General features: G+C 52.1%; 9 protein-coding genes across 9 annotated transcripts; 5 read left to right on the plus strand and 4 right to left on the minus strand.

Annotated features, from left to right (window-relative positions):
• Window positions 1–786: 786 nt before the first annotated feature.
• Window positions 787–4,042, minus strand: P168DRAFT_321030 (putative C6 finger domain protein; the record flags this gene model as incomplete). Its single annotated transcript, XM_024840428.1, has 4 exons — window positions 787–1,990; window positions 2,053–3,146; window positions 3,202–3,839; window positions 3,898–4,042. 4 exons carry the CDS (start codon window positions 4,040–4,042, stop codon window positions 787–789), a joined length of 3,081 nt encoding a protein of 1,026 aa, XP_024690034.1.
• An 827-nt stretch (window positions 4,043–4,869) lies between these two features.
• On the plus strand, window positions 4,870–6,599 carry P168DRAFT_292544 (25S rRNA (adenine645-N1)-methyltransferase). The gene has a single exon (XM_024837604.1). The coding sequence runs from the start codon at window positions 4,965–4,967 to the stop codon at window positions 6,477–6,479; it is 1,515 nt and encodes a 504-aa protein (XP_024690035.1). The 5' UTR covers window positions 4,870–4,964; the 3' UTR covers window positions 6,480–6,599.
• Window positions 6,580–7,936, minus strand: pup2 (proteasome core particle subunit alpha 5). The gene is made up of 5 exons (XM_024837605.1): window positions 7,778–7,936; window positions 7,706–7,718; window positions 7,553–7,631; window positions 7,079–7,422; window positions 6,580–6,996 (listed from the first exon to the last, which is right to left on the minus strand). The coding sequence occupies exons 1-5, from the start codon at window positions 7,800–7,802 to the stop codon at window positions 6,717–6,719; spliced, it is 741 nt and encodes a 246-aa protein (XP_024690036.1). The 5' UTR covers window positions 7,803–7,936; the 3' UTR covers window positions 6,580–6,716.
• Window positions 7,937–8,340: 404 nt separating this feature from the next.
• Window positions 8,341–11,076, plus strand: P168DRAFT_284202 (gamma-tubulin-complex subunit SPC97; the record flags this gene model as incomplete). Its single annotated transcript, XM_024836118.1, has 4 exons — window positions 8,341–8,596; window positions 8,669–10,653; window positions 10,708–10,925; window positions 10,995–11,076. 4 exons carry the CDS (start codon window positions 8,341–8,343, stop codon window positions 11,074–11,076), a joined length of 2,541 nt encoding a protein of 846 aa, XP_024690037.1.
• A 450-nt stretch (window positions 11,077–11,526) lies between these two features.
• Window positions 11,527–13,014, plus strand: P168DRAFT_284203 (uncharacterized protein; the record flags this gene model as incomplete). Its single annotated transcript, XM_024836119.1, has 4 exons — window positions 11,527–11,627; window positions 11,824–12,349; window positions 12,522–12,732; window positions 12,809–13,014. 4 exons carry the CDS (start codon window positions 11,527–11,529, stop codon window positions 13,012–13,014), a joined length of 1,044 nt encoding a protein of 347 aa, XP_024690038.1.
• A 2,519-nt stretch (window positions 13,015–15,533) lies between these two features.
• Window positions 15,534–17,032, plus strand: P168DRAFT_329410 (class I SAM-dependent methyltransferase; the record flags this gene model as incomplete). Its single annotated transcript, XM_024841469.1, has 8 exons — window positions 15,534–15,538; window positions 15,604–15,724; window positions 15,780–15,941; window positions 16,004–16,069; window positions 16,228–16,349; window positions 16,423–16,661; window positions 16,712–16,889; window positions 16,939–17,032. The coding sequence occupies 8 exons, from the start codon at window positions 15,534–15,536 to the stop codon at window positions 16,967–16,969; spliced, it is 924 nt and encodes a 307-aa protein (XP_024690039.1). The 3' UTR covers window positions 16,970–17,032.
• A 2,124-nt stretch (window positions 17,033–19,156) lies between these two features.
• P168DRAFT_257949 (KRR1 small subunit processome component) lies at window positions 19,157–20,638 on the plus strand. Its single transcript, XM_024834578.1, has 3 exons — window positions 19,157–19,248; window positions 19,337–19,609; window positions 19,704–20,638. The coding sequence occupies exons 1-3, from the start codon at window positions 19,189–19,191 to the stop codon at window positions 20,463–20,465; spliced, it is 1,095 nt and encodes a 364-aa protein (XP_024690040.1). The 5' UTR covers window positions 19,157–19,188; the 3' UTR covers window positions 20,466–20,638.
• Window positions 20,639–20,806: 168 nt separating this feature from the next.
• Window positions 20,807–22,573, minus strand: P168DRAFT_321036 (MFS transporter; the record flags this gene model as incomplete). Its single annotated transcript, XM_024840429.1, has 5 exons — window positions 20,807–21,304; window positions 21,359–21,483; window positions 21,537–22,292; window positions 22,344–22,378; window positions 22,428–22,573. 5 exons carry the CDS (start codon window positions 22,571–22,573, stop codon window positions 20,807–20,809), a joined length of 1,560 nt encoding a protein of 519 aa, XP_024690041.1.
• Window positions 22,574–23,213: 640 nt separating this feature from the next.
• On the minus strand, window positions 23,214–25,372 carry P168DRAFT_299063 (putative bifunctional fatty acid transporter/acyl-CoA synthetase (FAT1); the record flags this gene model as incomplete). Its single annotated transcript, XM_024838307.1, has 5 exons — window positions 23,214–23,385; window positions 23,446–23,589; window positions 23,655–24,801; window positions 24,863–25,018; window positions 25,087–25,372. 5 exons carry the CDS (start codon window positions 25,370–25,372, stop codon window positions 23,214–23,216), a joined length of 1,905 nt encoding a protein of 634 aa, XP_024690042.1.
• Between the last annotated feature and the right edge of the window lie 1,275 nt (window positions 25,373–26,647).

Genomic DNA, 26,647 nt, shown 5'->3' on the forward strand with positions numbered 1-26,647 from the left:
TGACTCGAGTTATTCTTAGTAGAATTCGCCACTGACGCTGATCTCACCACCATGAAACGCCAACCCGGTCATGGATCGAAGGCTAGCCAAGCAGACAGTGTTGGGTGACAGGCTGACAGCGCGATAGACCTTCTAGACTCCGTTCGCTCTGCATGGATTCATACATCGATCTACACAATTTAGGGCAACAAGCCTGCCCAGCATACATGCATACACAGCCGGTAGTGCTGATTTGCCCAAGCCGCCATCACGACTGGATAACGAGGCGTACTAAAAAGATAGTCCGGATGCATATCAGGAATTAAATTCGGCCAAGTGGCTCCAGACAGCCACGATCAGAACCTTGTGTCGGGTCTACACAAATCAGGGCGCCCCCAGACGCCAGCGCGGACGATGGCGCCGTCCAGCCCTCCTGCAAGGGGAGGCTGCTTCGGTCGTGCCATGTGTTCTCGCCGATACACTTCCCCGTGTCGCTGCAGCTTATTTTGGTTCGGGTCTGGTAGTGCTCTATGCACGCGGCGGTCCATTCGCCAAAACACTGAGTCTCGGCCCCCGGAAGCCTTTGCGAGGCGGTCGATCTCTCTGTGTATTTAAAGACACGTCTGCTGGTCGGCCGGGTCGAGCCCCTGCCATTCTGCGTTCAGTGCAAGGTATGAATAATGGGTGTGCCGACCGATGCGCCCGCTACCATGGACTCCGGCCCACGGGCGATTGGGGACGGACAACACATCACCTGCATGGGTCCACCACCCTTTCCGTCGGAGACATCTATCAGATTTAGTTTACCTATTTCTGATCCACGATCTCCAGATTCACCAGGTCGTCTTCCAAGCTCAAAATCCCCTTGGCCCAATTCTGGTTATTGGCTGGCTCAAAGGCAACAAATCGCCTTTCCGGGTTTTTATTGGTCTGGGAAGCATATCCTCTCGGTTGTCCGGCCGTTCTAGAATGCGGTGCGTCGTAGGGAGGGCCGCGTCCGCTCTTTGCTGACATGCGCCAGAATCTCTCGCAACCCTGGGCCATCGCGTCGGACGACTGCCACCCGGTCAGGCGCGACACGTCCCGCAGCTTGGTAGCCACCCAGATGCGCTGGGTGATATCGGTGAATTGCACGGCGGCGAAGAAGATCGGCACCGTCACCTCGATCAGGCACGATCCAAGGGTGGGACTCAGGTTTCCAGTTTCCAGGTGAAAGGACTGCGGGTAGTAAATACCCCCGGCAATCTTCCCGATGGCCTGGGACAAATCGGCGGTGGTAGGTGCCGCGACGCCGGCAGCCATCATCATGGCAGGTGGCATGCACGGGTGTAGTCGATAAAGAAGAATGCGTCCCGTGTAGTAATAACCCCAGAGCACGGCGATCGTGTTGGTACGGTATTGCAGCGCGGGTCCGAATGGCGTCGATATAGGCGGCGCACTATCCGGCGGGAGGGGCGAGAAATCCGGACCAAGGGCTTGTCCAAACGTGTCAAGGGCAGCCCGAATTTCCTCCCATTCATGTTCAGCCTCACTATATGAAAGTTCACTGTCTTCGTGGTCCTGGTTGCCCGAACTGTCCCCAGGAGCCGACTCTGCAAATGAGGGGGGCAGTCGTTTTGGCAGACTGGAGGGAGCCATGCCATACATGGGAGGGACTTCCTTGGATCGACCGGAAGATGGGTCTTTTGATTGCAGTGAACCTGGCGCGTGCCTTGGAACAGACCCCGAATGTGGGTGTCCGGAATTCAGGCCAGATTGACCTCTTCCATGAGACGCGCCTGGAGCTGTGCCGGGGCCCGCAAACCGTGTCACGAAGTTGAAGAATCCGGCATCTGGTCTCCATTCAGACCCCGTAGATTTTACTGCGTTCAGTTTTCTTTTCCGGTCCCGGTAACCAAAATCAGCCAACCGCGCTAAAAGCAACCAGATATGGTCGGCGGAACCATATATGGCGTCGAGCCGACCGAGGCCCGCACGCGGGGGACACTGGCCCCATAACGAATATGACATACTATAAGACGGTAAGCTTATGATACGTGTCTAGTCCCGAAAGGGAGAGGGATGGCAACTGACAATAGCCTACCGCCACTGATGATGCTCTGAAATGCATCCTGCTTGCAATACCACCAGTACAGATCGCACTGGATCCTGAGGGTCTCAATGTCTTTCCGCGTGAAAGATTGCTGACGAGGCTTGTTCGAGTCATTGTCAACTTGCCCGAAGTCATCGTAATTGATTGCTCGACCTAAGAGTAACCCGACAATGTCATCATCAACGCTCATCTCTGTTTCGGCGAACGGGTCATCTTCCCAGGCTCCCCGCTTGAAAGGGTACGTGTGGCTGTAGAGTGGGGCGGATTTCCTTTGCATCAGTACTCGGCGTCGATGCGCACGGAGGTCGCGCGTGATTCTGGCAAGGTCGATTTCGCGTATCAAATGGGCCGAGCCAGCGACGTGACTATTCCACTTGTAGTGGTCCGCGGACATGACCTCGTAATATGCTAGTAGCAGGGTAGCTGCTAGAGTGCCAATCTGTTTGCGTCGCGTGGGGAGTCCCACGGCGACGCCAACCCGCTTGAGTGCGTAGTGGTAATGCTTAAGCGAAACCGCTGGCGACTCTTGTTGAAGGAACGATATATGAAGACTGCTAAGAGCCAGGATCGCTTGCAGCAATGCCTGATCCTCCAATGCCTTGAGAGGTAGGGTGTATGTCCATAAACCCTGTTGTGCTGCCGGAACTCGGGCTCCCAGCATGGTCGATGGATCTACCGGGCGTCGCTCGTAGATAGAAAGAGATGGACCGGTTGAGTGGATGAAATGGAGGAAGATTCGGGCGGTTTGGGGGTTGTTCAATGGAGAAGAGCCGAGGGAGGGCTGATAGGAGGCGAGGATGTTAGGCTCGTTCAAGTAGGTGGTAAAAGAGCGCAGCCGCCATTCATCTTGATTCGCCGAGGCGACGATAAGGCTCATGTGGTTAAAACTCTGGGCTGACGCCTGGTCTTCTGGCTCCTCGTCTGTCCCAGCGTCGTAGCAATCGTCATCTTCGTCGTCCGCATGTATCAACTGAGTTGGCGACCCGGATAAGACTAAGTGCCTTGAGAAGTGCGATCCTTGCTGTTCTTGTGACATTGGAGGCCCCACTCTCGGTGGCCAATTCTCATTTGTATACTAGGTTTTCATGATCAGTGTTAAGTAAGAACTATTACTTGTGGAAGGGAAGTACCTGAGACACATTTGCGGAAGCAGGATGCGACACGAAGTTTTTCTCAGCTGTTTGTAGTGAAGGTAGCTCGTTGTGTGGGGCATCCCAGTAGGATAGGCCTTGGTTGGTTGACGCGGAGACTTGGTGGGCACTACCAGCACTACTGACAAACTCTGGCCCCGGATTATTATGCGTGTAACGGCCGCTTGGATCATCCAAGCAATCTTGTGGATGCGTATAAGGCGGAAAGGTTGGTGTCACTGGGGTATCAGACGCGGAAAGTTGACCTGTATGCCGAGGTACAGGGTAAGGGATCGGCATAGAGCCCGCTTCGTGGATTGCCTCATTCGGCAAGTAAACATCGGTCGACGGAGGCTGATATGAAGCAGACACCATGGGCATTGGAGCCAAAATAGGCTGAGAACCAGAAGACCTCTGCTGAGCGAATGCAGGTCCGCCATATCCCACAGAAGACGGTCCCAGCGGAACGGATTGAGTCTGCACGTCAAAAAGGTGCTGAGAACCCGACGATTCCGGAGGTCCCAGAGGGTGTTTAAACACCAGGCGCTGGGCATAGCCTTTACACTCGCGCTTCGATTTGATGCAATTACTGCATACGGGCTTCTCTTCGCCGCATTTGATGCGACGTTGTCGACAGGCTACCAGCAAAGGCCCGGTCAGTATTAACATCGTCTCTCGCTGGGCTTCCGGGCTTACTCAAGCACCCAGTTTTGGTCCGTTTTTTGGTAGCTCTTTGCGTCTGGGTATTTGGTACTGTCTCTGGTGCAAGCTGTTGATCACCGTCCGCCAGGCTGTACTCCAGGTCCATGTGAACCTCCTCCGTTGGGCTGATATTCCCCATGACGAGCGACAGAAGACAGGGAACGACTGGGTTCCATAATCAGGGAATCGGGCAGCTAGAAGATCAAATACCGCAAGCACAAGCCGCGGTGGTATCAAAAGCCGCCTGGATAAGATTGAGTGAGATGAGGTGAGATGGGGACGGTGAAAGAGGGAGTGTGGGGAGGTCGAATCAGACAGAGCTGTCTCTGCGAACTCCGGGGACTCGGGAGCGCTAGGGCTTCACCCAGCGGTGGATTGCCCGGGGGAACAGGTTTTAGTTCCCGCGACAGAGCTAATCATGGCGTCCGCGGTGGTGAAACCGTGTAGTTGGATAGGTTTAACATAGTTTAGAGTTTGACACATCTCATCCTGTACATAATTGACTCCACTGATAATTGTATCGCGACCAGCATAGAGGTCGGCCACCTCGCTGGATCCTGCACCATTGACCAGGATTATCGCACGGCGGATGATATCCTTCGAGGTCGAGGTTCGTCGACATGGGTTAGAGATCCTAGTCCCCTCTTGTGGCGTAATTCTCGGGTCAATCAAAAACGATAAAAATAACAATCAAGAAGAGAACTAAGGGAAGAAAGGAAAAAGAAACGACGAAATAGTTCCGAACCAGCCGTGCATAATCAGGGACATGACCGATCATTATCTCCAAACCACCGCATACATAATACATACACAAGTCCACGCTAACCGCATTAGGAAGATGAACTAGATGGTCCGTGCACCTGAGTAACGCTTGACCGCCTGGATAGACCGGCAGAACAGAAAGGGGAGGTCTATAAGATACCGCCTTTTACTGCCAGAAATTTTTCCGATGCGCCGCTGCTGCTAAGAAAATCCTCTCGCGTCCGGTGCGGTTGTCCAATATTAAGGGTGGAATATTCTTTGTTTTTGGAGAATAATTTGCTTTCAGAGACTAAGTAATCATGTTTGCCGTCCCAGGATGGTCGGTTTCCAAGACTGCTCTCAAGCAGCAGAGCGAGCAGCAGACACAACAGAACAAGGCCGAGCAGGACGATGCTCCTCCGAAGCCCAACAAGCGAAAGCGAGATGATGACAAGGTCACCAGGAAAAATGTGGATGAGATGTTCAAACGACACATTGAAGGACAGGTAGTGCCGCCGTGGAAAAGGAAGCAGGCTGAAAGGGCTGAAAACAAGTCGAAACCCCAGCAGAAGCAGCAGGGCGAGCAACCCCAGAAAGCATCGAAGGAGCAGGAGAAAATTGGAGCAGACAAGGGACCGGCCCAGGAAGCTTCTCAGCAGAGTGTAGGGGGCATTGCGGAGGGCGGCGAGGAAAAGGTTTCGAATAAGAAGCAGAAGAGGAACAGAAAGAACAAAGAGGGCAAGCAGGATGCCACCTCCACCGCGTCTCCAGCGACTGCTGCGGCCCCTGCGGCACCACCGAAGACAGAGGCTATCCTCACGCCTCTGCAGCAGGCCATGCGACAGAAGTTGATCTCCTCCCGGTTCCGCCATCTGAACGAGACCCTCTACACGACTCCGTCCGCCAAGGCGCTCGAGCTGTTCAATGCGAACCCCGAGCTCTTCGACGAGTACCACGCCGGATTCTCACGGCAGGTAAAGGAGTCCTGGCCCTCGAACCCGGTGGACGGTTACATTGCCGCTATCCGCAGCAGAGCCAAGATCTCGCCCGCCCCGAGGAAGGGAAATAAGCCGGATAAGGGCCAGGCGCTGCCCAGACGCCCCGGTGGGGCTTGCACGATTGCCGATCTGGGGTGTGGCGATGCGCAACTCGCGCGAGCTCTGATCCCAGCCGCGAAGAAGCTGAACCTGAAGCTTCTCAGCTACGATCTGCACGCCCCTGAAGGCTCGCCCATCACGAAAGCGGATGCCTCCAACCTGCCGCTGGAAGACGGCTCCGTCGACGTGGCGATCTTCTGTCTCAGTCTGATGGGCACCAACTGGGTGTCCTTCGTCGAGGAGGCATGGCGCGTTCTGCGGGGCGACGGCAAGGGAGAGTGCTGGGTGAGTGAAGTCAAAAGCCGATTCGGCAAGGTGACGCGCAAGAAGGCGCAGATTGGCGCGCGGAAGCCGCTCAGCAAGGCCGAGAAGAAGAAGCTCAAAAAGAAGGATGCGGACGATGCCGACTCCGATGTGGAGGACGACGCCATTTACGCTGAGAATGGTCGCCCCGCCAACGACGATGACGAGACGGATGTGTCGGCTTTCGTGGAGGTGTTCCGCACCCGGGGCTTCGTTCTCAAGCCGGAGTCGCTGGACAAGTCGAACAAGATGTTCGTGAAGATGGTCTTTGTTAAACACCATAGTGCGACGCCTTCTAAAGGCAAGCACGTCTCAGCGGCAGCCCCGCGTCCGGGGAAGAAGAGATTCATTGAGAAGTCTGCGGATGGAGACAAGGGGATGACTGCGGAGGAAGAGGCCCAGGTTCTCAAGCCCTGTGTTTATAAGAATCGGTAGTCGTGGCCGTCCTGTGCGGGAATTATGTATATAGTATCCTCACTGTAACTTAGTTACCGGGTCTTTGGGTTTAGAGGATTGCTAGGGCAACTAAACAGGCAGAAGGGGCAAAAAGCATATCATTATAGACAGTCGTCCTTTTTCGTTCGATTCAAAGCATGCCGTCCCATATAGGACCACTACGTACTCGTAATATAGCGTATTGGCCCATCCACAAACTCGTGATTCATTCCTCGCTCATTGATTCCCGCCCAATTGCGCGACAGCCTGGCCCATCTCCTCGTCGTTGTAGATCCGGAATCCCTTCTCCTTGGTCACGCTAGCCAGCTGGACGTTCTTCGAGTCCAGTTTCTCCTCCATGACCTGCTTTAGCGTCTTCAGAACCAGCGTCTCCGCCTCAGGCAGCGTCAAAGAGCGGTGGTATTCGTTTTGCAGCTCCGCTTGCGCACCCTCGCTTCCGGACCCAATGGCCTTGGCGTCATATCGGTAGAACGTACCCGAAGGCTCGGCGTGGAATCTACAAGTAACAGCCAACATTAGCACGAATATCCTTCCCTGGACCACTTGAGTCACACGGGTCATTGCCAGAGACAACATACAGTTGGGGGCCATCCTCATCGTAACCGGCGACTAGCAAAGCAACACCGAAGGGCCGACTCATCACGCTCTCTTCGTCATCGCCGGTCTCTCCGAATCGCAGGGCAAGATCACAGATAGCCTGAGTGCAGCTCTCCACCCTCAGCGGCTCAGCATAGTGGAAGGCGTGGTTCTGGCATTCGACACGGGCATGTTCAACGAGGTTCCGGGCATCTGCCTGCAGACCGGACATGGCACAGCCGATATGCTGATCGATTTCGACAATCTTCTCAACGGAGGACGCCTCGAGGAGGGTCGACGTGACACGCTTCTCCACACCCAAGATGACACCTTCGGAGGTCGCTACCTGTCATGGAGTTAGAAGGCGGTCCAAGATCCAACGCCATGTCCTAAAGTGTATATAATTCTGTGCACAAAAACGGGACCCTTGCAGAGGCCGTTATTTCAGGAAGGGTTTGGCGAGATGGGTCACATACACCAATCGCTGTGGAGCCCAGTTTGATCGCTTCGAGAGAGTATTCCACCTGGAATAACCGGCCTTCCGGGGAGAAGGTGCTGTGTGAGGTCCGTTGTTAGACGCTGTCGATATTGAAAATGTCTATTCGAGAAGAACGGGGCATATAGCATACTTGATTCCACGGTCTGTTTAAGAAGCTGTTAGATCGGCCGCATAGCGGAGGGGAGAACAGAAGATAGCATACCATATTCCGATCGCGCGATAAACATCTTGAATTATGTAGCGAGTATAAGTGTAGTCTAAAATCGAAAGAGAGATCGAAACAAATTGAAGCGAGAGACCGCGGAGATGGAGGGGACAAGGTGAGAGGGGGAGGGATGCGGTGATGGAAGCAGCTCTTTGGGGTGTTGGAGGTGAAGCTCGGGCGAAGCTCAGCGGGCTACGCAAGTCCACTGCCTGACTGCTGCCTCAGGCTGCACTAAATCAGGCACCCGCATCAGGCATCACTCGCGCTGCCTTACTTTACCGTAAACCTTGTCAGGCGTAACACCAAAGGTCCCTTCTTCGCGATTGCTACCAAACACTCGGGGTCATTGATTTGCCATTGTTGCTACTCTCCATTTGTTTCATCCCACAATCAGTTCTGCATGATTGACGCCCGATTTTCCATCTCGTGGGACAATGTCCGTCAATGACCGTCGTGCCAGTTACATGAATGCTCCGCGGCCCCGCGTTGCGTCAAATCGCGTCCCCGACTCTGACAGGTCTGGTTTGCGCACCGGCGCGTCCCCATTACAATCGGAAAATATGGATCACCGCAGAAGCATGTCGGGACAGAAGAGCAAGGTTCCACGAGACCAACCAGTTATTTCGAACGAAAAGCGTACAGAGCGAATGATGGTGCAAACGAAAGAGAAGGCCCAGGTGAGGTCAAGGAACCCCGTCAAAGAATCCTCCAGTGCAGGAAACAGAGGAGAGTGGGAGAGGTCGCGCTCAAAGAGAGCAAGTCATCATGACGGATCTAGTCCGAATGTCAAGAAGAAGGAGAAAGAACCCGCGGAGAGTAAGTGATATGGAACGAAGAGACCCCCATCTACGCTACGGTACATGCTGACGACCACACTTTGTTTTACAGCTCCATGGAACCCCCAAGCCTCTTTACTACCTCGCTCGACTGCGCCGCTAGCTAGTCGCGTCTCCGTCCCGCCCTTGGCTTCGGCGCTGCCCCAGACACTGCATCCGCCATCGATTCGAGAGCTCTCTGCCGACGCGCAAGAGAGGCTTTTGCTCGAGGACCTACTATTCGTTTTCATGGGGTTTGAGGGCCAGTACATTCATTACCACAGCTCATATGATCCATCCGCGGAGAAGGATCGTCTCACGGGACCGGTATATCAGCTTCCCTCGGGACTTGACCCGACTTTAAGGGACCTTACGCTCTCGATGCTCAAAATGGCCACCCACTACAGTGCCATGGAGTCATTCGTGGAAGTCCAGAGCCGCGCAGAGTTTGGCGCCGTCAGTCATGCTTTGTGCGCCGCCATCAGAAAGCTACTCAAAGACTACCTGATCCTCATCGCTCAGCTAGAAAGTCAGCTTGTCAACAACCCAAGTTTCACGCTACATATCCTCCATTTACATACCATGCCAACCAGTCAGTGTCTGTCGCAGCTATATGCGCTGGGGCAAGAATTACTCCGGCGAAATGGCCTATTGGACCAGGACATCGATGACACGATCGACGATTTCGACGATGTGGACAATATCATTGAACAACTCAAGGAGGGCGGGGAACTGGTTCCTGGTGGTATGTCTAGCAAGAGAATCTGCAAGGGAGGAAACGTGCTCCGGCTTCTGACGGAGCGACTGGCAACCTTTTCGGGCGACCCGACCACCAAAGCTCTCCTGGAAACCCTGCTACGGGAAGCCAGCCGGCCGTACATGACGATGCTTAACGAGTGGCTGCACCACGGAGGAATCAAGGATCCCCACGCCGAGTTTCTCGTCAAAGAGCAGAAATGGATCAAGCGAGAGAAGCTCGAGGAAGACTACACGGACGAGTACTGGGAGAAGCGATACACCATCCGCGAGAACGAAGTTCCGCCACAGCTCGACAGCGTGCGAGACCGTGTTCTTCTAGCCGGAAAGTATCTCAACGTGGTGCGAGAATGCGGCGGTGTCGACGTGAGCAAAGCGGTCAAAGACGTGCCCAAGAGTTTTGATGATCCTCGATTCTTGGACAACGTCAACGCTGCCTACACCTACGCCAACGCGTCACTTTTGAACCTGCTTTTGACCAAGAACTCCCTCACGACGCGCTTCCGTTCTTTGAAACATTACTTCTTCCTGGACCGTTCCGATTTCTTCTCATACTTCATTGAGCTGGGAACATCGGAGCTCCGCAAGCCGGCAAAGAGCGTAAACGAAAGCAAGCTCCAGTCGCTCCTTGATCTCGTTCTCCGCCAGCCCGGCAGCATCGCCGCACAAGATCCATTCAAGGAGGATGTCAAGGTGCGGATGAATAAGGTCGGACTCACCAAGTGGCTGATGCAGGTGGTCAGCGTGTCGGGGATCGACCAGGACAACCCCGATGCGGCGATCGAACGGTACCAGGCTCCCCCGACGAGCGGAGAAGATGACAAGGACATCACTGGGTTTGACGCACTTGAGCTCGATTACTCGGTTCCCTTCCCTCTGTCTTTGGTCATTAGCCGAAAGACGGTTCTCCGATATCAGCTGATTTTCCGACACCTTCTGTCGCTTCGACATTTAGAGGGCCTCCTGCTTACTTCCTGGCTGGACCAGAACAAAGTCATGGCTTGGCGGCATAGGTCTTCCGACCGGCGGCTAGAGATGTGGAAAAAGCGGGCGTGGAGCCTCCGCTCGAAGATGCTTGTGTTTGTGCAGCAGCTCCTCTACTTCTACACGGCGGAGGTTGTCGAGCCCAACTGGCAGAACCTGATGGATCGCGTCAACGGGACGGATGCGGATGGTTCTGAAGTAACTGTCAATGGGACCAAGCAAGTTAACCGAACTGTGGATGAGCTGATGCAGGACCACGTGGATTTCCTGGATACCTGTCTCAAGGAGTGCATGTTGACTCAAGCCAAGTTACTCAAGGTTGGTTAAAGCTCCTTTGCGCCATTCGGTCGTCTTGTGCTAACGGGTTCGTAGATTCATTCCAAATTGATGACGTGCTGTACGATGTTCGCCTCCTGGACTGCATCATCACTTGCCAGGGCCCTAGCTTCAGCAGACCCCGACTTGACAGGCAATAAACAAACCAACCCTGACGGGAGAAGCTATGACCCGACACGGATCGGCAAGCTAGAAGACACGCTGAAAAGATACGAAGACCATTTCAACCGACATTTGCGTATCTTGATGGACAGGTAGGCATTGCCCTGATCTCAGCCCCGCTAGCATTGTTTGATAATCGCTTACTTACATTCAAACCACAGTCTGAACTACTTTGCGGCCACGGAAAGCGTTGTTCTTCTCAAGCTGGCGCACGCCTTGAGTTCCATCAGCAAAGAGGACTGATGCAGTTCTGCTCATTTCGGGCTAAGATAATTTGTTGTAACACCAAGAGGTATCAAGACCTATCTAGCTCACCGCCTCTGACACGAGTCAAATAGTCGCCTCGCAAGTGAGGTTCTACGCTTGTCAACAGCCGCACCGATAACGCTCGGTCTCTAAAGAAGGCAGCGGTTCGTCGGCAATGGTGCAAATCAATGAACGAGTGGCGTGTTCAGTATTGATCGCTAATAGTTGGCAACTAACCTAAACCCTGCTTCGAGCCAGGGTGGGAAAGGCTTCAGGAGGGACCCGACACAGCATCCGACCCAACATGTTCGCCCAAACAAAAGCTTATCTGAGAAAGTGGTGGCTTAGCAGTTCGATCCAAACATTGCTCTGACGCAGCCGATGGACCGATTCAGTATCGTCCTTATCAGCAATCACCATGATCAGCGTCAGGAACGATGAACCATAATGGCTATGGAAATGTGTGGCGCATCAATATCTACAACAACCCGATGTACCGTATCTCCTCTGGTAATATCTCATGAGGCTGCGCTTGGAGGTTCTCTACAGTATAACGCAACGTTATACTGGATCTTACACTGAAGACGGCCTGGCTGCAAGGATCTCCCGTGATGACAATGGAACATGTACTTTGAGCCGTCCAGCTTACTCTGGGCCAACCGGGATTATTTAGCCCTTACTTAGCTACCAGTAGTATCTATTACATCTATCTCACCTACCTAAACCATGTCATCCAATTCATAGCCTCTCCCTTTCTCTCCCCTCACCACGCCCTCACCCCCAAAAACCACCACCCAACAACAACAACAACAACAACAACAATAGCACAAAAACCGACCCCATCATCACCAACCATGCCCTCCCCCTCAATAACAGACCACCTCCCCCCCTCCTCAAAACCATCCTCCCAACAACCAACACCACCTCCCACACCCATCTCGCCCTCACCGCAACAGCAGCAACAGCCATAACAGCCATCACCGCCCTCCTCCTCCCCCGAATCCACAACGACTACCTTACCTACCTCTCCTACGGCCCCGGCGGAACCCCCCACAATGTCCTCGGTTGGCTCATAGCGACCCTCGCCCGGCCCTTCGGGAGCGAAATGCTCTCCACGGAGCCTTACGATCGACGGATCCTCGCCGACGGGGAAACGAAAAGCTACCTCGCAGGCAAAGATTTGATCAGACGGCAGGAGAGGCCTGCGATGGGGTGGCATGTTGTGCCGCAGCGGCAGTTGAGTGATTTTGCTTCGGGGAATATCCGTGAGGTGCATACATCATTACTCATTACTATACCCCTTGATGGCCGGCAAGCAATTGGCAGATTAAGAAAGTGGTGGTGCGAACACATACTTGCACGGACCAAACACCCTTCCTCCCAACCATAAAAAAAAAGTAAAACAAAACAAAAGAAGATAAACTAAGGACAGCTACTAAAAGAAACTAATCAACGGATTCACCGCGCTGGCCGCTCAAAACCCCCACCTAACCAAACTAGCCCCCTCCAACCTCGAAGCCCACGCCGACGGCCTCTTCGTCGCGGACGGAGTAGTACTACCAAGCGCAAGAAAACAGCTCCTAAAGGGCGAGATCGCGCATATACACCGCATGAAGGACGCTTCCGTGCATGTTTTGCTGGCGCCTGCTGATTGTATGTCCTGCGTGGCCCCCCGCTTTCTGTTTGTTTGTACTGCGCATTCTGGGGCGCTGACTGTTTGTCTACCTAGGTAAGAAGGTTTTTGAGGCTGGTTGGGGCCAGCGTCATCCGCTTTCCGGTGTTGGTTTACCTCAGGCTTTGGGGGGAGGAGTGTTTGTTCTCCCCGCTGAGTACGTCTTTGTGTATGCACCACGGACGGGGGAGGGATTGGTGCTTGTCATGGATATCGTCAGGGCTGGTGTGGCGTATATGACGAACTCGAATGAAGTCCACTAAACCTGTAGAGGGTAATGAATGAACAGGGGCAAGGAGGGAAAGGGGGGTGGGGAATCCCTCCTACGGAGCACTACGGGTTCGATAGCCCGCATGTCTATCCGCAGAGGCCCGTAATGCGATGGTTTTGACATGCTTTAAACCCCACTGTGTACACTATTATGACGTCTTAGGACCCATCTTCTCTCTACCGATGAATCTTTTCGGTATATCGAGTTCCAATGAACCTGGTAATACACGGCGTAATGGAAAGCTAAGCAGCAAAGTGCATATCCACATCATGGAGCTTTCCTAGGAGATTCATCATGTCCTCCAACCATGCCACAATAGCCAAAGTGTTGGTCAAATGGCCTGCAGATATCCCCCCAGGAGAACATGCGTCTATAACATTTAGTTCGGGAACCATGCACACTAGCGGACCTAGCCGGCATAATCTCCGGTTTGCACTGCACCCAGGCTTCCCGAAGTGAACCATGGCCCTGGGTTCGCGGTCAACCGCTTTGCGTCCTTCTACCAGTCCTTAATGCAAAACCCGACAACCATGACACGAACAACGGGGGCCTGTTAGGTCATTCTGGCCTGCATGAGCTCCTAGATCTGCACGTCAAGACAGTGGAGAAAATAGTAGGAAGGGTTTGCTCCTTTCCGTCTTTTTCGTTGGGAATGACTCTTGCAGATCGAACAAGGTCGAGGCCTCCTCGTATTAATAAAGCGTCTCCAGTCCGCGGAGATGATCACTCCAGCTTCTACCCTTCTGAGGTTAATATATGATTGCCTGTTATTCTTCCATGCACTCAATCCTTTGCACGTTCACTGACCAGTGACAAGAACGATCCGTCGAGTCTAAAATGCCACGAGGGATATTTAGTCCTCAACTGTTGTAGTGGGTCTCGTAACAGTGAGTCCAAATTTGTTCAGGCCCCCGGGACTGTCACTTGCGATCGTGATGGAGCCAAATGTCCAAGAAAGCAGAAAATATTATTGGCTTACCCCCACGGCAAGTTCCATGCCAAACCCCTACTATTCTTCATCCGGCTGCGACCCCTCTATGGGCCTTTCTTAGTGTCATTTGTTTCAGGTCCCTTAAGCAATAGGCATGGGTCAAAGAAGCGGTGAGGGCGAATGATATGCGAGATGCCATGAATGGAAGAGAATATGATTGATTTTCCATTTCATCTGAGAGAGAGGGGAAGTTTCTGCATGTCCAAACCAGTCAATCAGATTGGCTAGAGAAGATCGATATACCATTTGACCAGTTGATCTCCTGTCGCCTACCTTCGCTGTCAGTCGTTAAGCAAACTCAGATCAAACTATTCAATTGTTTGTAGTCTCCCGTATCCTGGAATCTCCTTCCAATCGGAATAGATGTGCAGTAATGACCAGGGGCTCCATTCAATTAGAGGTCATGAGGGGTCGGATCTGATAGACATTCGCTGCAATGTCAAACGGTCATGGCGACAAGACTGACACTAAGTTTTGTCAATTCCTTCTTTAGTCTTTGACTTCTGCCGTGATGTGAATCTTGATTTTGGTGCTGTCGTATATTATACCTCTTATTATCACCAGCTTCGTTTTATAATTTTAAAGTGTATTTCGCTGTATGTTATTACATCGCCGTGTCTTATGTACCAATGAGCACGGTCATGTCTTAGACCGCTTTGCATGGCCTTGCCTTCCTCAAAGGCTCGGCTACTTCGGTTTGCTAGTCTGGCTGTAAACAATCGGGATTGCAAAACCTGGGTTCTAGCAACCTGTGAGCGCGGTAAAACGACGGAAAGTGATAGTAGGATCTTAGATCGTCATCTTAATGTTTTAATAAGTCCGTTTGCTGCGCTTACGACACAAGCAGAGAAGCCTGGGACTTTGTTTGACGAGGCGCTGCCATTGGAACCCACCACCGGCCGAAAGCCAGAGCCCGAGCACAAGGTACCCTCTAGGCTACCCATATGCTTAGATTCGTCGGCATCGGTGGCAGCCCCTCCGGGAGTACCATTGACCCCTCATCGGTGCACATTTGGTAGGCTGTGGGGGTGGAGTCAAGGGACAAATGCGTATTCTGATTAGAAGATGAGGACGACATTGGCCCATCGGAAACGGGCATGACTGATGCGCTGCGATTGTTGCTACCCTATTTTGTGTTTCTTGGGGGGGTGTTTCAGAGCCTCTGCCAATGGTTTGTTCGGTTCTTCCAAAATCAAGACAGAGACGCCTGGTACTGGACTGGGCGGAATTTCCTACCATCCGCGAAATTTAGTACGCATATTGAATCCCGCGCAGTACTCCTGAGGCCATGAGTACCAATATACTCACGTCTTTCGCCCATATTTGCCGGTACTTGATCGCCAGCAATTTCTGCCTGCTGTATTGATTGATTTTCTTGTTAGAGATTTACCGGGCCACTTATTCCCCACCATTAGTCCACACAATAGACACAGAGGCAAACTTCGAATCTCGCCGACCCTCAACCCATGAATCAGAGAATCCAAAGGCAGAGAGAGCAAGACAAGTCTGAATGAGACACGATGACGTACTTGACCAGCACACACCCTAACAGATGATAAGGACGAGAGCTGACTGTGTCGTATCATTAAGGAGCCCCGATTCACAAACAGAAGCACTGGACGAGAGATTCCTCGAGATCATCAGCATCAATGGTCGCGATTACCAAAAATATGCGGTTGATCGTCAAATATCCTTCGAACCGGTCGACGACGTAAGAGTGAATAGTCGCCGAATGCTGCACCACGTTGACAAGGGTTTATTACCAGGACGAAGCGGAGCGCCTCGAACTCCAGCACCGAGTGTTCCACAAGGTTTTCGATAACCGGTTGATATTCCCACCTATCCCCCAACTTCGACGGGTGCTCGACTGCGGATACGGTTCTGGGTCCTGGGCCATCGAGATTGCAGACCAACATCCAGGGTGCAAGGTAACAACGCTGGCGGGGGTCGTATACAGAAAGATAGGGCTGATCATCGGGGATCTTCGAAGGTTTTCGGTATTGATATATGTCCCCACATGAGCCCTGACGATGTCCCTCAAAATGTGAAGCTAGAGGTGAGTTTGGTGTGTTCCTGTCCAACTGCCCCTTTCAGACAACACCTACATCTTGAGGTCTTTAGGCTTGTTTTCCCCCAGCGCCGTGCCATGCAGGCAGATGTTAGTTTGTGGATGCAAATTAAATTTCAAGCAGTGACTGATACATCATTGGACAGGTGGACGATCTCAACCGACCATTTACCTTCCCGACAAAGTATTTTGACCTTGTCCATTCGAGGCTCGTTGCGACAGGTGTTCACCGAGAGCGATGGCCGTCATATATCCGTGATATCAAAAGGTCCGGCAATCGTGGCTATGCCATTCCATACTACCTAACCCCCTTTGTATTTCCCACTAATCTCCAGTGACAGAGTCCTGAACCCCGGGGGTTGGGTACAACTCGTCGAAATATATTTCAACGTCCAATCTGATAACGGTTCGATCACGGAGAAGCATGCACTGAGAGAATGGAGCACGCGATATATGGGTTCCTTTGAGACATCGAAAGACCTGCGTGTGGGCACGCGGTTAAGGAACCTCCTGCTGGCGGAAGGCCTGACGGAAGTCGATGCCAGAATGATTCCTCTTCCACTTTCCGCATGGTCCACTGGTGAGTTGCCTATCTTTGCGGGACATAGGATTTCCCCTGATGTATCACAGATCCCAGAATGCGGGAAATAGGCGCTGCCAATAGCGAAAATACCCGAAGACTACTCCACTCATTGGCTCTCTATCCTTTGACTCAACGTCGGCGGGTGCCGTTGGATCAGTATCAGGCGTTGATAGCAAGAGCACAAGAAGAGGCAAGAACTCCCAGTCTGAAAGCATATTTCCCACTGTAGGTTGAGCCCCTTGCATGTATCCATTGCCTTAATCTAACAATGAAGGTATGTGTGTATTGGACGAAAGCCACTATAGCCGCTTCAGGAAGCCACATCTCGCCTCTCCCGTGTTTCTCGAGGAGGGAAAAACTGAAAGGGTAAAGCCGGGGGGTACTCGACCTACTTTACTAGCGGTTTCACTAGAAAATGGCGGTTGTTCTTGTTGTTCTTGTTGTTCTGGGTTCTGACGCGCTGTCGCATCGAATGTGAGCTTGGGAATCAGCTAAGTGAGAGACGATTGATCAGAATACGTCCTGCGTTGCTCATATTCTGGGGTCTTGTGTTTATCAAACCTTATTTGATTCGGTGTCATAACCGTTAATCCAAGCCGGTAGCATCTGATCATTTTCAACTTGAAGTTCACTTCTCATTTTCATCTTCTTTTTCTCCTTCAAGTATCCGCATTCCGCCACCCAGTAGGAGAAATGGTTTGTTCAGGATTCCGCGTTTTCGTCCCGTCTTTGCAGTTCAGAGCGTCAAGCATCGCTTCCCACTTGGGGTTGTTAGACCTGGGCAATTTCGTTTCATCATTCGACTGAGGGTGTGAAATATGACGACCACTTTGATGGGGTGTGTGCAGAGTCTGAGAAAGAAACGGTATGGGGTCTGATCCCCTCACGGCCATTGCTTGCCGGAAACAAGGGAGAGAGTATAGGACGACGACGCGGGGATCTATGCTCAGCGACCACAACCTGAGAGGGATTCATACTCAGGTGGGAGTACAGGTTCTGCACATGAGGTTCTGGTTCGCTGGTTATTGGAAGAAGACTCGAGACGCAAACTTCTCTTAACTGATCCGCGGGAGTGACCTTAATTTGTCGCTTTTTTGTCACTTCAATCGGGACAAAGAGCGAGAAAGACGACCACAACAGAAGGAATGGAGAGAGGGGAAAGGGAGAAATGAAGGAGAGAGAAAGACAGGGAAGAAAGGATGACGGTCTCGGGAACGGACCCAGACTGTCGGGTCGCTCTCTGTCTCTCTTACGTTAGCTCTGGGGGAATCGCCGTTTCCCTCTCTATCTCTACCGACAGAACAACGTCAAAACCTCTTGGATTCGAAAAGGCAGGAGCCTCTGTCTACTATTTTTCCATTTGTGGATGTTACTCGTAAAGAACTTGGGGTTACCTGCCTCCCCATGGGCTTGGCTACGAGATATCAAAGCTCATTATCAAATTCTATTTCTAGGTACATCTACTGACCGAACTACAGGAGGAGCTGTCCCAAACGGATCAAGTTCAACTTCATCTGGTCTTGTTCAGTAATAGGCCAGGCTATATATGGGGTCGATTGTCCCAAACTCCTTGACCATCCACACCTCAATCGGTTACGGCCCAATAATTTACAGTGGGTCTCGACTGGAGGCTATAGATTAAACCCCGGCGTCATCGCCCGGGTTTACTCCAGGCCAGGCGAAATCAGACTACAATGATTGAGACTTCCTGGGTGTTCTGCTGGGTTTTCTCGCCTTCAATTGTTCAGTATACCATGTGTGCTACAACTCAAGTGACTTCTTTCCGAAGAGACACGGAACAAGGGATGGACAGGCTCAACTCCTCCCTCATATCCGACAATGTGATCGATCAATTTGAAAGAATGGAAGGCTTGGCGGTCATGCGAATACCGTGGGGGATCATGCACCAGGTTTCTTCTCCTACGTTTTATTCCGTATGTTCTTGCCTGTACAACAAGATCAGAAAGACGAGATCACACTGGCCCATTGTCTCGAGCTGATCATAGATCTTTCTTGTCTGTGCGTTGAGCCACCGGATTAACGTCCTATAAGCGCTCTGGCCATCGATATTCGACTGCAGGCTTACCTGGACCCTGCTATGTTTCTATCATGGATATGTTCAAATGTACTCCGTACATACGCATCATTAGAAGCTCAATGCCAGACCGATACCCACAGTACTTCTCTGTCGTTGTCGTATTATACGTTTTTCGCTTTGAGTCGAATCAAGACGACTTCTACACTGAAGTCTCACCGATATAGAACTTTAAAGGAGTAAACAAACAAAAGGATTTCATTTCCACCCTATCAAACATCCAAATTGTTGGTTCGTAAATATTGCCATATAGGTCGCCCTTGTACCATGGTCGGTTGGATGCCCGTTATCTCAGGCAAACAGCATTACCCAAAAGCGTAAGGCCGCGGGGACGGGACCAGGCTCGGACAAAAAAAAAAGACGGCCGTGCAAATACCTCAATCCACCACCAACTACAGGAGAGATTTCAACCACCACTCTTCGCACATAATGCCTTCTACATATAAGAGAGAAAAGCCGTGGGACACGGACGATATCGACAAATGGAAGGTATGTACACATAGTTGCGACCTGGTTTACTTGACTTTGTCGTCTTTTGCCTTTGCCAGCTTTTGCTAACTTGAGGCGACCCGATCAGATCGATCCTTTCAAGGCGGAGGACAATGTCGCCGGTAGTTTCGCAGAGGAGTCGTCGTTCGCTACGCTATTCCCCAAGTACAGAGAAGTCTATCTGAAGGAGGCGTGGCCGGTCGTGACGAGAGCGCTGGAGAAGCACGGCATCGCCTGCACTCTCGATTTGGTGGAAGGCAGCATGACGGTGAAGACGACGCGGAAAACTTATGATCCGGCGACTATTCTCAAGGCTCGGGACTTGATCAAGTTGCTGTCGAGAAGTGTGCCTGTGCAGCAGGTCAGTTCCCCTCTTTCTATCTCTCTTTTGCTTTTTTTTTCTCCGTCTTATTCGAGCATGCCTGTGACAAAATCTAACCAAATCATAATGACAGGCTTTGAAAATCCTCGAGGACGACATCGCATGCGACGTCATTAAGATCCGCAACCAGGTGCGCAACAAAGAACGCTTCGTCAAGCGGCGACAACGTATTCTCGGTCCCAACGGCTCGACGCTGAAGGCGCTCGAGCTCCTGACGAGCACGTACATCCTCGTGCAAGGCAACACCGTCGCGGCGATGGGACCGTTCAAGGGACTGAAGGAAGTGCGCAAGATCATCAACGACTGCATGGCGAACATCCATCCCATCTACCACATCAAGGAGCTCATGATCAAGCGCGAGCTGGCCAAGGACCCGACGCTGGCCCACGAGTCATGGGATCGCTTCCTGCCCAACTTCAAGAAGCGCACGCTGTCCAAGCGTCGCACTCCCTTCCAGGTCACCGACAAGGCCAAGAAGGTCCACACGCCGTTCCCGCCGGCCCCCGAGAAGAGCAAGGTCGACCTGCAGATCGAGTCTGGCGAGTACTTCCTGTCCAAGGACGCCAAGGAGCGCGCGCAGAAGGAAGAGGTTGTCGAGCGCCAGCGCGTGAAGCGCGAGGAGAAGATGAAGGAGCGCGAGAAGTCGTTCGTCGCCCCGGAGGACCTGGAGGATGCGGAGCGCAGGAAGAAGGAGAAGAAGGAGAGAAAGGAGAAGAAGGAGAAGAAGAAGCGCAAGCGCGAGGCCGAAGCCGAGGCCGACGCCGAGGGATCCGAGAAGAAGGAAAAGAAGAAGAAGAGAAAGAGCAAGTCGAACGAGTCCGACGAGGAGGCGTAAACCGTACGCCTCGTGCTGGTTGTTATTGCTATACTATTCCTTCGTTTGTATTTGCTTTTCTTACGTCCAGAGATCAGGCGCTTGGGCATAGCATGGGCTGGAGTTTCTTGTTCCCCATCCCCTTACGCTACGGATGGGGGAAACCAAAATTAGTATTGAGTTTGATATCTTTGTGTAAATCTATCATTTTTCAGTGTCCCAATTCGTGGAATGGCCATGACTTGAGTAATAAAATCTGCGCAGTAGTCATTAAGACGAGCGATATTGGAAGCTATTCCTACCCCTCCAGAGCAGTCAGATACCACACCAACTTCGCCAACATCGCACAGCATACTCAACCCTCAACTCCCAACAGAAGCAGTCTCCCGCGATTTCCCCTCCAAAAAGGCCCTCTGCTCCCCCCGACTCTTCTCCAAATCCAACCCCACCGCCAGCACCCCAAAACTAACCACACTCAACGCAAACAGAAAATAAAACGGCGTCGAACTATTCCCCTCAGGCGACGCATCTATAATCGCACTCGAAATCAGCGGCCCAATAAACGACGACGTCTTCCCAATAATGCTAAACAAGCTGAAGAACAAGAAGTCGTGCCCGCGGGGGGTCACCTCCGAGATCATGATCTGCGAGTAGCTGTACCAGGGGCAGACGAAGAGGCCGTAGAAGGCCTGGTAGAGCCAGAATTCCCACTCGTTGTGGAAGCCGAATTTGGGCGTCCAGATGCCGATCATGCCCCAGCCGTCGAGGAGGATGATTGCTACTGCGATGGTGTTGAACATTGTCTTTGTGGTTAGTTTGAAGCGCTGTTGGATGTACCAGAAGGTGTATATTCCTATGGCCTTTTGTTGTTGGTTAGTTATGGATACCAGGTTGGGGAGAGGGAGAGCTCATACCTGCGCGGCAATTCCCACTATCAGTAGATAGGTGAGATGCAGCGTGCTGTAGGAGACGACGCTGTTTTGGAGGGTAGAAACCACTGTCACGGTCGTGTTCAACGAGTCACCCAGAAGGAAGTATCCTGCAGCGTGTCAATCAAATGACAATATAGTTCATCTTCAGTTCAGCACCTACCAACAAGGTAAAGCAAGCTCTGTTTCAATTGCCAAATCTGCCTCGCAGCATGATAAATCTGCCACAAGCCAGCAACAACAATCCCTCGAGGGCCAGGATCCTGCCCCGCCCTCCGCTTCTCCAAGAAGAACCAAGGCAGCGAGACCAGCACCCAAACACCAGTAGCGAACGCAATCAAGACACTCAGTCCCCAATTATTGTTCGCCTCGCTAGCATCCACCCGCAAGCCAAACATAATCCCAACAATGATCGCCAGAATAACGATCTCAGCAACCGACTGCACGTAGAACGCCGTATTGGCCAGCCGGCTGCGCTCCATAGTATCAGCATACTCGTACTCCTCACGCGATATCTCCCCGGCGCGGTACTGGTCCGATCTCTCCTTCATCGTCTGCGTATTTCGCGCCAGCCCCGGAAAAGCCGCAGTCCAGAATGTCAGCGTCGTCTGGTAGGCGATCAGTCCTACGATGTACAAGCCAACACCGACGCGCCATTTGTCTTCCGTGTGCACGCCGAGCCAGCCGAAGCCGATCCCATACGCTACTGCAGAAAGCGTGATGAGGATCGTTGGTCGCCAGGTGCCGAAGTCGGCGAAGCTACCGACGACAAGGAAGATGACTACCTGGATGGCGAATGATATGCCGTTGCTGAGGAGGACGATGCTGTTAATTGAACGCTCTCTCCCCGCGAATTCGAGAACGCCTTTGTCTCCTGCGGCTTGGGAAAGCAGGTTTTGGAAGGCCGTGGGGCCAAAATCTGCTGGTGTTAGCTGGGGCTTGAGTCTGGGGAGTGTGAGGGCCGGCTTACTGAATAAGGAGAGTCCATTATTGCCGATGTAGTAACTGATACTGGGTTTAGCAGATAGTTCATTAGTACTGGTAAACGACGCACGAATAGTAAGCCCATATCTCCCATTTCGAAGTTCGATGGCTGTCGTCCGATGGGTCGAGCTCGATGCGAGGCTCCGAGTCGACCTTTAGGGTAGCGTTATTGGGAGATTCCCTGTTTTCCACTGACGCACCCTTCGAAGAATCCATTCTAGATATTGCTTCGAACAGTATCCTGCGATGAAAATACCAACCGCGTTCAAACCCCAATTTATCAATGGTGGGGACGAGAATAAAGCCAATCAAGGGGCTATTAACCCCGCGGAATGGACGAGCTAACTATATCCAACTAAGACTAATTCCATAGTCCCTTGCGGCACACGAGAGAATAGACAGGAAAATGACAAGCCTATGCTGGTTGGCTCCCCACGCTATGATCCTTAGCAGGTCATTGGAAGTGGCCCACGAGCGAGACTAAGGCGCCTCTAAGCCTTTTGCGCGCCTTGGCGGGCTAACTGACTGCAGAAGAGCTTAGGGTGGCTGGATCGTAGGGTTTCAGGAATGCTGCTCTCAATATTCGACACAACCCACTACTAACTACTGTGGCGAAGACTGGGACGAAACGCCCCCAACTGAGGAAACTGAAATCACACGGCGGTGCGGAGCATCTATTCGTATGATCTTCCTGTAGTTATATGTAGAACCTGAGTTCAATGTTGCTAGGTTTCAACGTTTCTATGTCTGGTGTGTATATCGTACCTATATATACAGAACATTCTATCCAGCATTGTTTCTTTCTATCCAAGCCGAACCAGCATCGACAACAGGACGATATCTATCGGTAAACTGCTCATAATTTGGCCTTCCCGTTTTCAATCGACGCCCAGCTCTGTGAGTCGAGCGGCTCATAGGATTTCCCATTTAGCCAGTATAGTTTGTCCCCATTCCAATCTCCTTGAGGATTCCAGCCTTTCTTGGCTAAGTCGCCCTTTGCTTGTTTGAAGGTTACACCGGTGGCCACTCTGCGATACCAATTAGTAGATAGCCCAATCATGGCTCTAAACATATCGGGGAGGACTTACTTCTCAGTGAGCCGGACAAGACGAGGAAAGGCATAGGATGGGACACCCTTCTTCTTTAATCTGAGGTAGAGGCTGGACATGAATCCATCTTCAGCAGAAGGGTTGTCAAGCGTGATTCCCGCAGCACCCGCTTGGCCGTCATACCTGGTAGTTCAGACATTAGCATAGGCGCTTCAAGCGTTAGAGTAGTGGAGTTGATTTAAACATACCCTCCCAATTTCACACCGTACACAACAGCATCGTGGACGGATTCAATCCGGCAAATATGATCCCGGACTTCTCCAGCGCTGACATTCTCTCCCTTCCAGCGAAACGTATCTCCAACCCGATCCTGGAACTTCAGCCAACCGGACTCGTCTCGGACCATCAGGTCGCCCGTACGCTGGAAGATATCGCCTTTCTGGAAGACATCGCGAAGCAACTTCTTCTCAGTCGAATTCTCATCGTGCAGATACTCAGTGAGGAGCGCACGGCTCCGGACCCGCCCAATGGCCTCCCCCTCCTCTCCCGGCTGGGCCTGAACGCAGAAGCCGGTGGCTGGGCTCCGATAAGGCATTTCTGTCTCGGTGTCGTACTTGACGATAAACATGTCGTCCTCAAAGTACCGCTTGATGGGGCCCGAGAACCCAATCTTCCCGGCGCCCCAGGCGCCAACTCCAAAGTTATCAAACTTCGTGATGCCTTCTGTGGATCGGTAAAACTCGCGGATCTCGGGAACCGCGAACCGCTGGCGGAAACGCTCCCAGATCTCCTCACGCAGCCCATTGCCGGCCGCTACGATGCAGGAGTGATCCTTGTCGTACGGCGAGGGTGGTGTGGCCAGGAGATATCTGCACAGCTCGCCGATATACAATATGCGCGTCGCTTGGGAGTCGTGCACGTCTTTCCAGAATTGGGAGGCTGAGAATTTGCGTCGCAGACATAGCGTGCCTCCGGTGCCGACGGAGTAGCACAGGCCCGTGAAGTAGGCGGTCCCGTGGAAAAGAGGAAGAGCCGAGTAGATGCGCACTGGGTAGTACTTTGCGGGGTCGCTCACGTCAGGGGTAAGTGGAGTAGATGTAACCAGGGACATAAAGTTGCGTATCGCACAGGCTTTGGGCTTTCCCGTCGTTCCAGAGGTGTAGATGAGAACGGTCAGATCAGCGGGAGATCCTGTCGCGGCAGTCACGTCGGTGGGCGCGTATCGCTGTAGGTCGGCAGCCGTGACGGTTTCTATCGTTCCGGCGGAGACGCCGTCGAAGGAGGACAGGTTGAGCGCAATGTGCGGCAGGTCGGATCGCACATCTTGAGACAGATCGGGGGTTGAGATCATGAACTTTGAGCGGGAGACATTCAGGCAGTGGATAAAGGTGTCGTCTATGTCACTCGCAGTCAGAATACATTCCTCTTCACAAATAGGGGCCATGTACAATATTACCCCGCAGATTTGTGTTGAGTAGCGACGCCACGGCACCAAGTTTAGCAAGCGCATAGATAGTCACCACCATCTCAGGCGAGTTGATGGTGAAGACCCCAACAAAGTCCCCCTTCTTGATGCCTTTTGAGTGAAGCAAAGCGGCAAACCGATCCACAACTGTACATGGTGGAAGCTGTCAGCAAAGATATACTACCACCCCAAAACATGGCATGATATGTACGTACGGTCCTTCAACTGGGAATAAGTCCATGTTTTGTTTTCGAACCAGATCGCTTGGGCCGCGCCATTGCCGTCCACCGCGATCGTCCGTTCAAGCATCCGGTAGATCGTAGGTGTGTCCCCAAGCTGCCCGATGCGCTGCTCCAGGCGACTCTTCCATGACCGATCATGATGTATGGAAGTGAGGTCTGTAGATATAGAATATTTGGCATTCAGATAAGCACCCGCAGCTGCAGTCAGGGCCGATGCCATCGCCACCGTGGGCGCGCTGAACTCGGAAAGGAAGTCCATTGTGATAGGTGCCAGTGAGTAGATCGGTATCGTCTATCAAGAGGGTAGTCCAGTGGCCTTTGTTGCAAAAATTCCAGTAACTCAAGGGTTGTGGTTTGATATCGAATCAGCAGCGATTGTATATAAACATGTCAAACGCGAAAACGCCCCACATTGACCGGACAATCAAGAGAAACGAATGTGTCTTCAGTCTTCATGAAGGAAAGGCAAATCCGGCGAAAGGCCCATATATGGACAACAGCAGCATATAAAGCAGGTCAGGCTCCGGCTAACGAGACGGGAGCTGAACAGGACAAATCTACCGTCCGTCACAGGTCTTCAAATACAGGGCCACTGGAGTCTCGTCCATGCTGACGGCAATTGACTTGACAAGTGGGAACCGACCAGGGCGCTAAGCAATGGGCCTTGCCTATCGGGGAATGTAATCTCTTTGAAGTCTGGAACTGATATCTATCCCACCGGGGGATCCTCGGTATCAGTCCCCACAATGTCAACGACCTGGGGTTTGCGGTGTTATCCTTCTGCCGTGTGAACTTCGATCCCTTCAGATAGTTATTACATAGTTGTTGCACGTTTATCCAGAGTCGTACCTCCGAATAGTAAGATTGAAGACCAAGTATATACCTCCGGGCTAGGGTGCCCGGACCTGTAACATTGAAATTATCCGATACGTGTAACGGTATTGTTTAAGTCACGGAACATCAATAATGCACCGATCCGGCCGGAAATGCAACCAATCTTCGGTGATTTTGCCATCGGTCGAGAGCCGAGGCAGCCTCCGATGCTCGTATTTTACCAACCGTTACCGATTGGGACAAGCCCCGAGTGGACATTCTACAACGTCCTACCCTGAATTCGGCGTTTCGTCGAACTGGTAGCGCTGAAGTCTCCCATGAAGAACGTGATACAAGTTCTTGTGGCGCTGCTCAAATTAGCATGCTCTGGTTTGTTTAAATGTGTGGTGGTAAGTACGACATGTCTCCGTATATCAAAATGGATGAACGTGAGAAAAAGGTTGTACTGCGGCAAACCGATCCGCAATATATATAGACATGAAATGTGCGGAGTGTTACTCCGTACTACCTGAGGACATAAAATCAATTCTATGAAATTGCATATGTGCTCAAACCTATACTTATCAAATTGACTTTCTCCATCTCGAGCTCTCCTTGTCACCCAAGCCGAGAATGCGGTTGTTTCTTCCGAGTGGTACGAAGCAACTATCCATTGTGGTGGGGAGGCATTGTTCCGTCCTACAGTGGGTCATACCCCACG

The sequence above is a fragment of the Aspergillus campestris genome (assembly GCF_002847485.1).
Source record: "Aspergillus campestris IBT 28561 chromosome Unknown P168scaffold_11, whole genome shotgun sequence".
NCBI lineage: Eukaryota > Fungi > Ascomycota > Eurotiomycetes > Eurotiales > Aspergillaceae > Aspergillus > Aspergillus campestris.

Coding starts and splice junctions, on each gene's coding strand:
- P168DRAFT_292544 (XM_024837604.1), top strand. CDS start 4,965: ATGTTTGCCGTCCCAGGATGGTCGGTTTCCAAGACTGCTCTCAAGCAG.
- pup2 (XM_024837605.1), bottom strand. CDS start 7,802: ATGTTTATCGCGCGATCGGAATATG. Junction 7,423..7,552: donor TGGGCTCCACAGCGATTGGT/GTATGTGACCCA, acceptor ACTCCATGACAG/GTAGCGACCTCCGAAGGTGT. Junction 6,997..7,078: donor GATGAGGATGGCCCCCAACT/GTATGTTGTCTC, acceptor TGTTACTTGTAG/ATTCCACGCCGAGCCTTCGG.
- P168DRAFT_257949 (XM_024834578.1), top strand. CDS start 19,189: ATGCCTTCTACATATAAGAGAGAAAAGCCGTGGGACACGGACGATATC. Junction 19,249..19,336: donor ACGATATCGACAAATGGAAG/GTATGTACACAT, acceptor CGACCCGATCAG/ATCGATCCTTTCAAGGCGGA. Junction 19,610..19,703: donor GAAGTGTGCCTGTGCAGCAG/GTCAGTTCCCCT, acceptor TCATAATGACAG/GCTTTGAAAATCCTCGAGGA.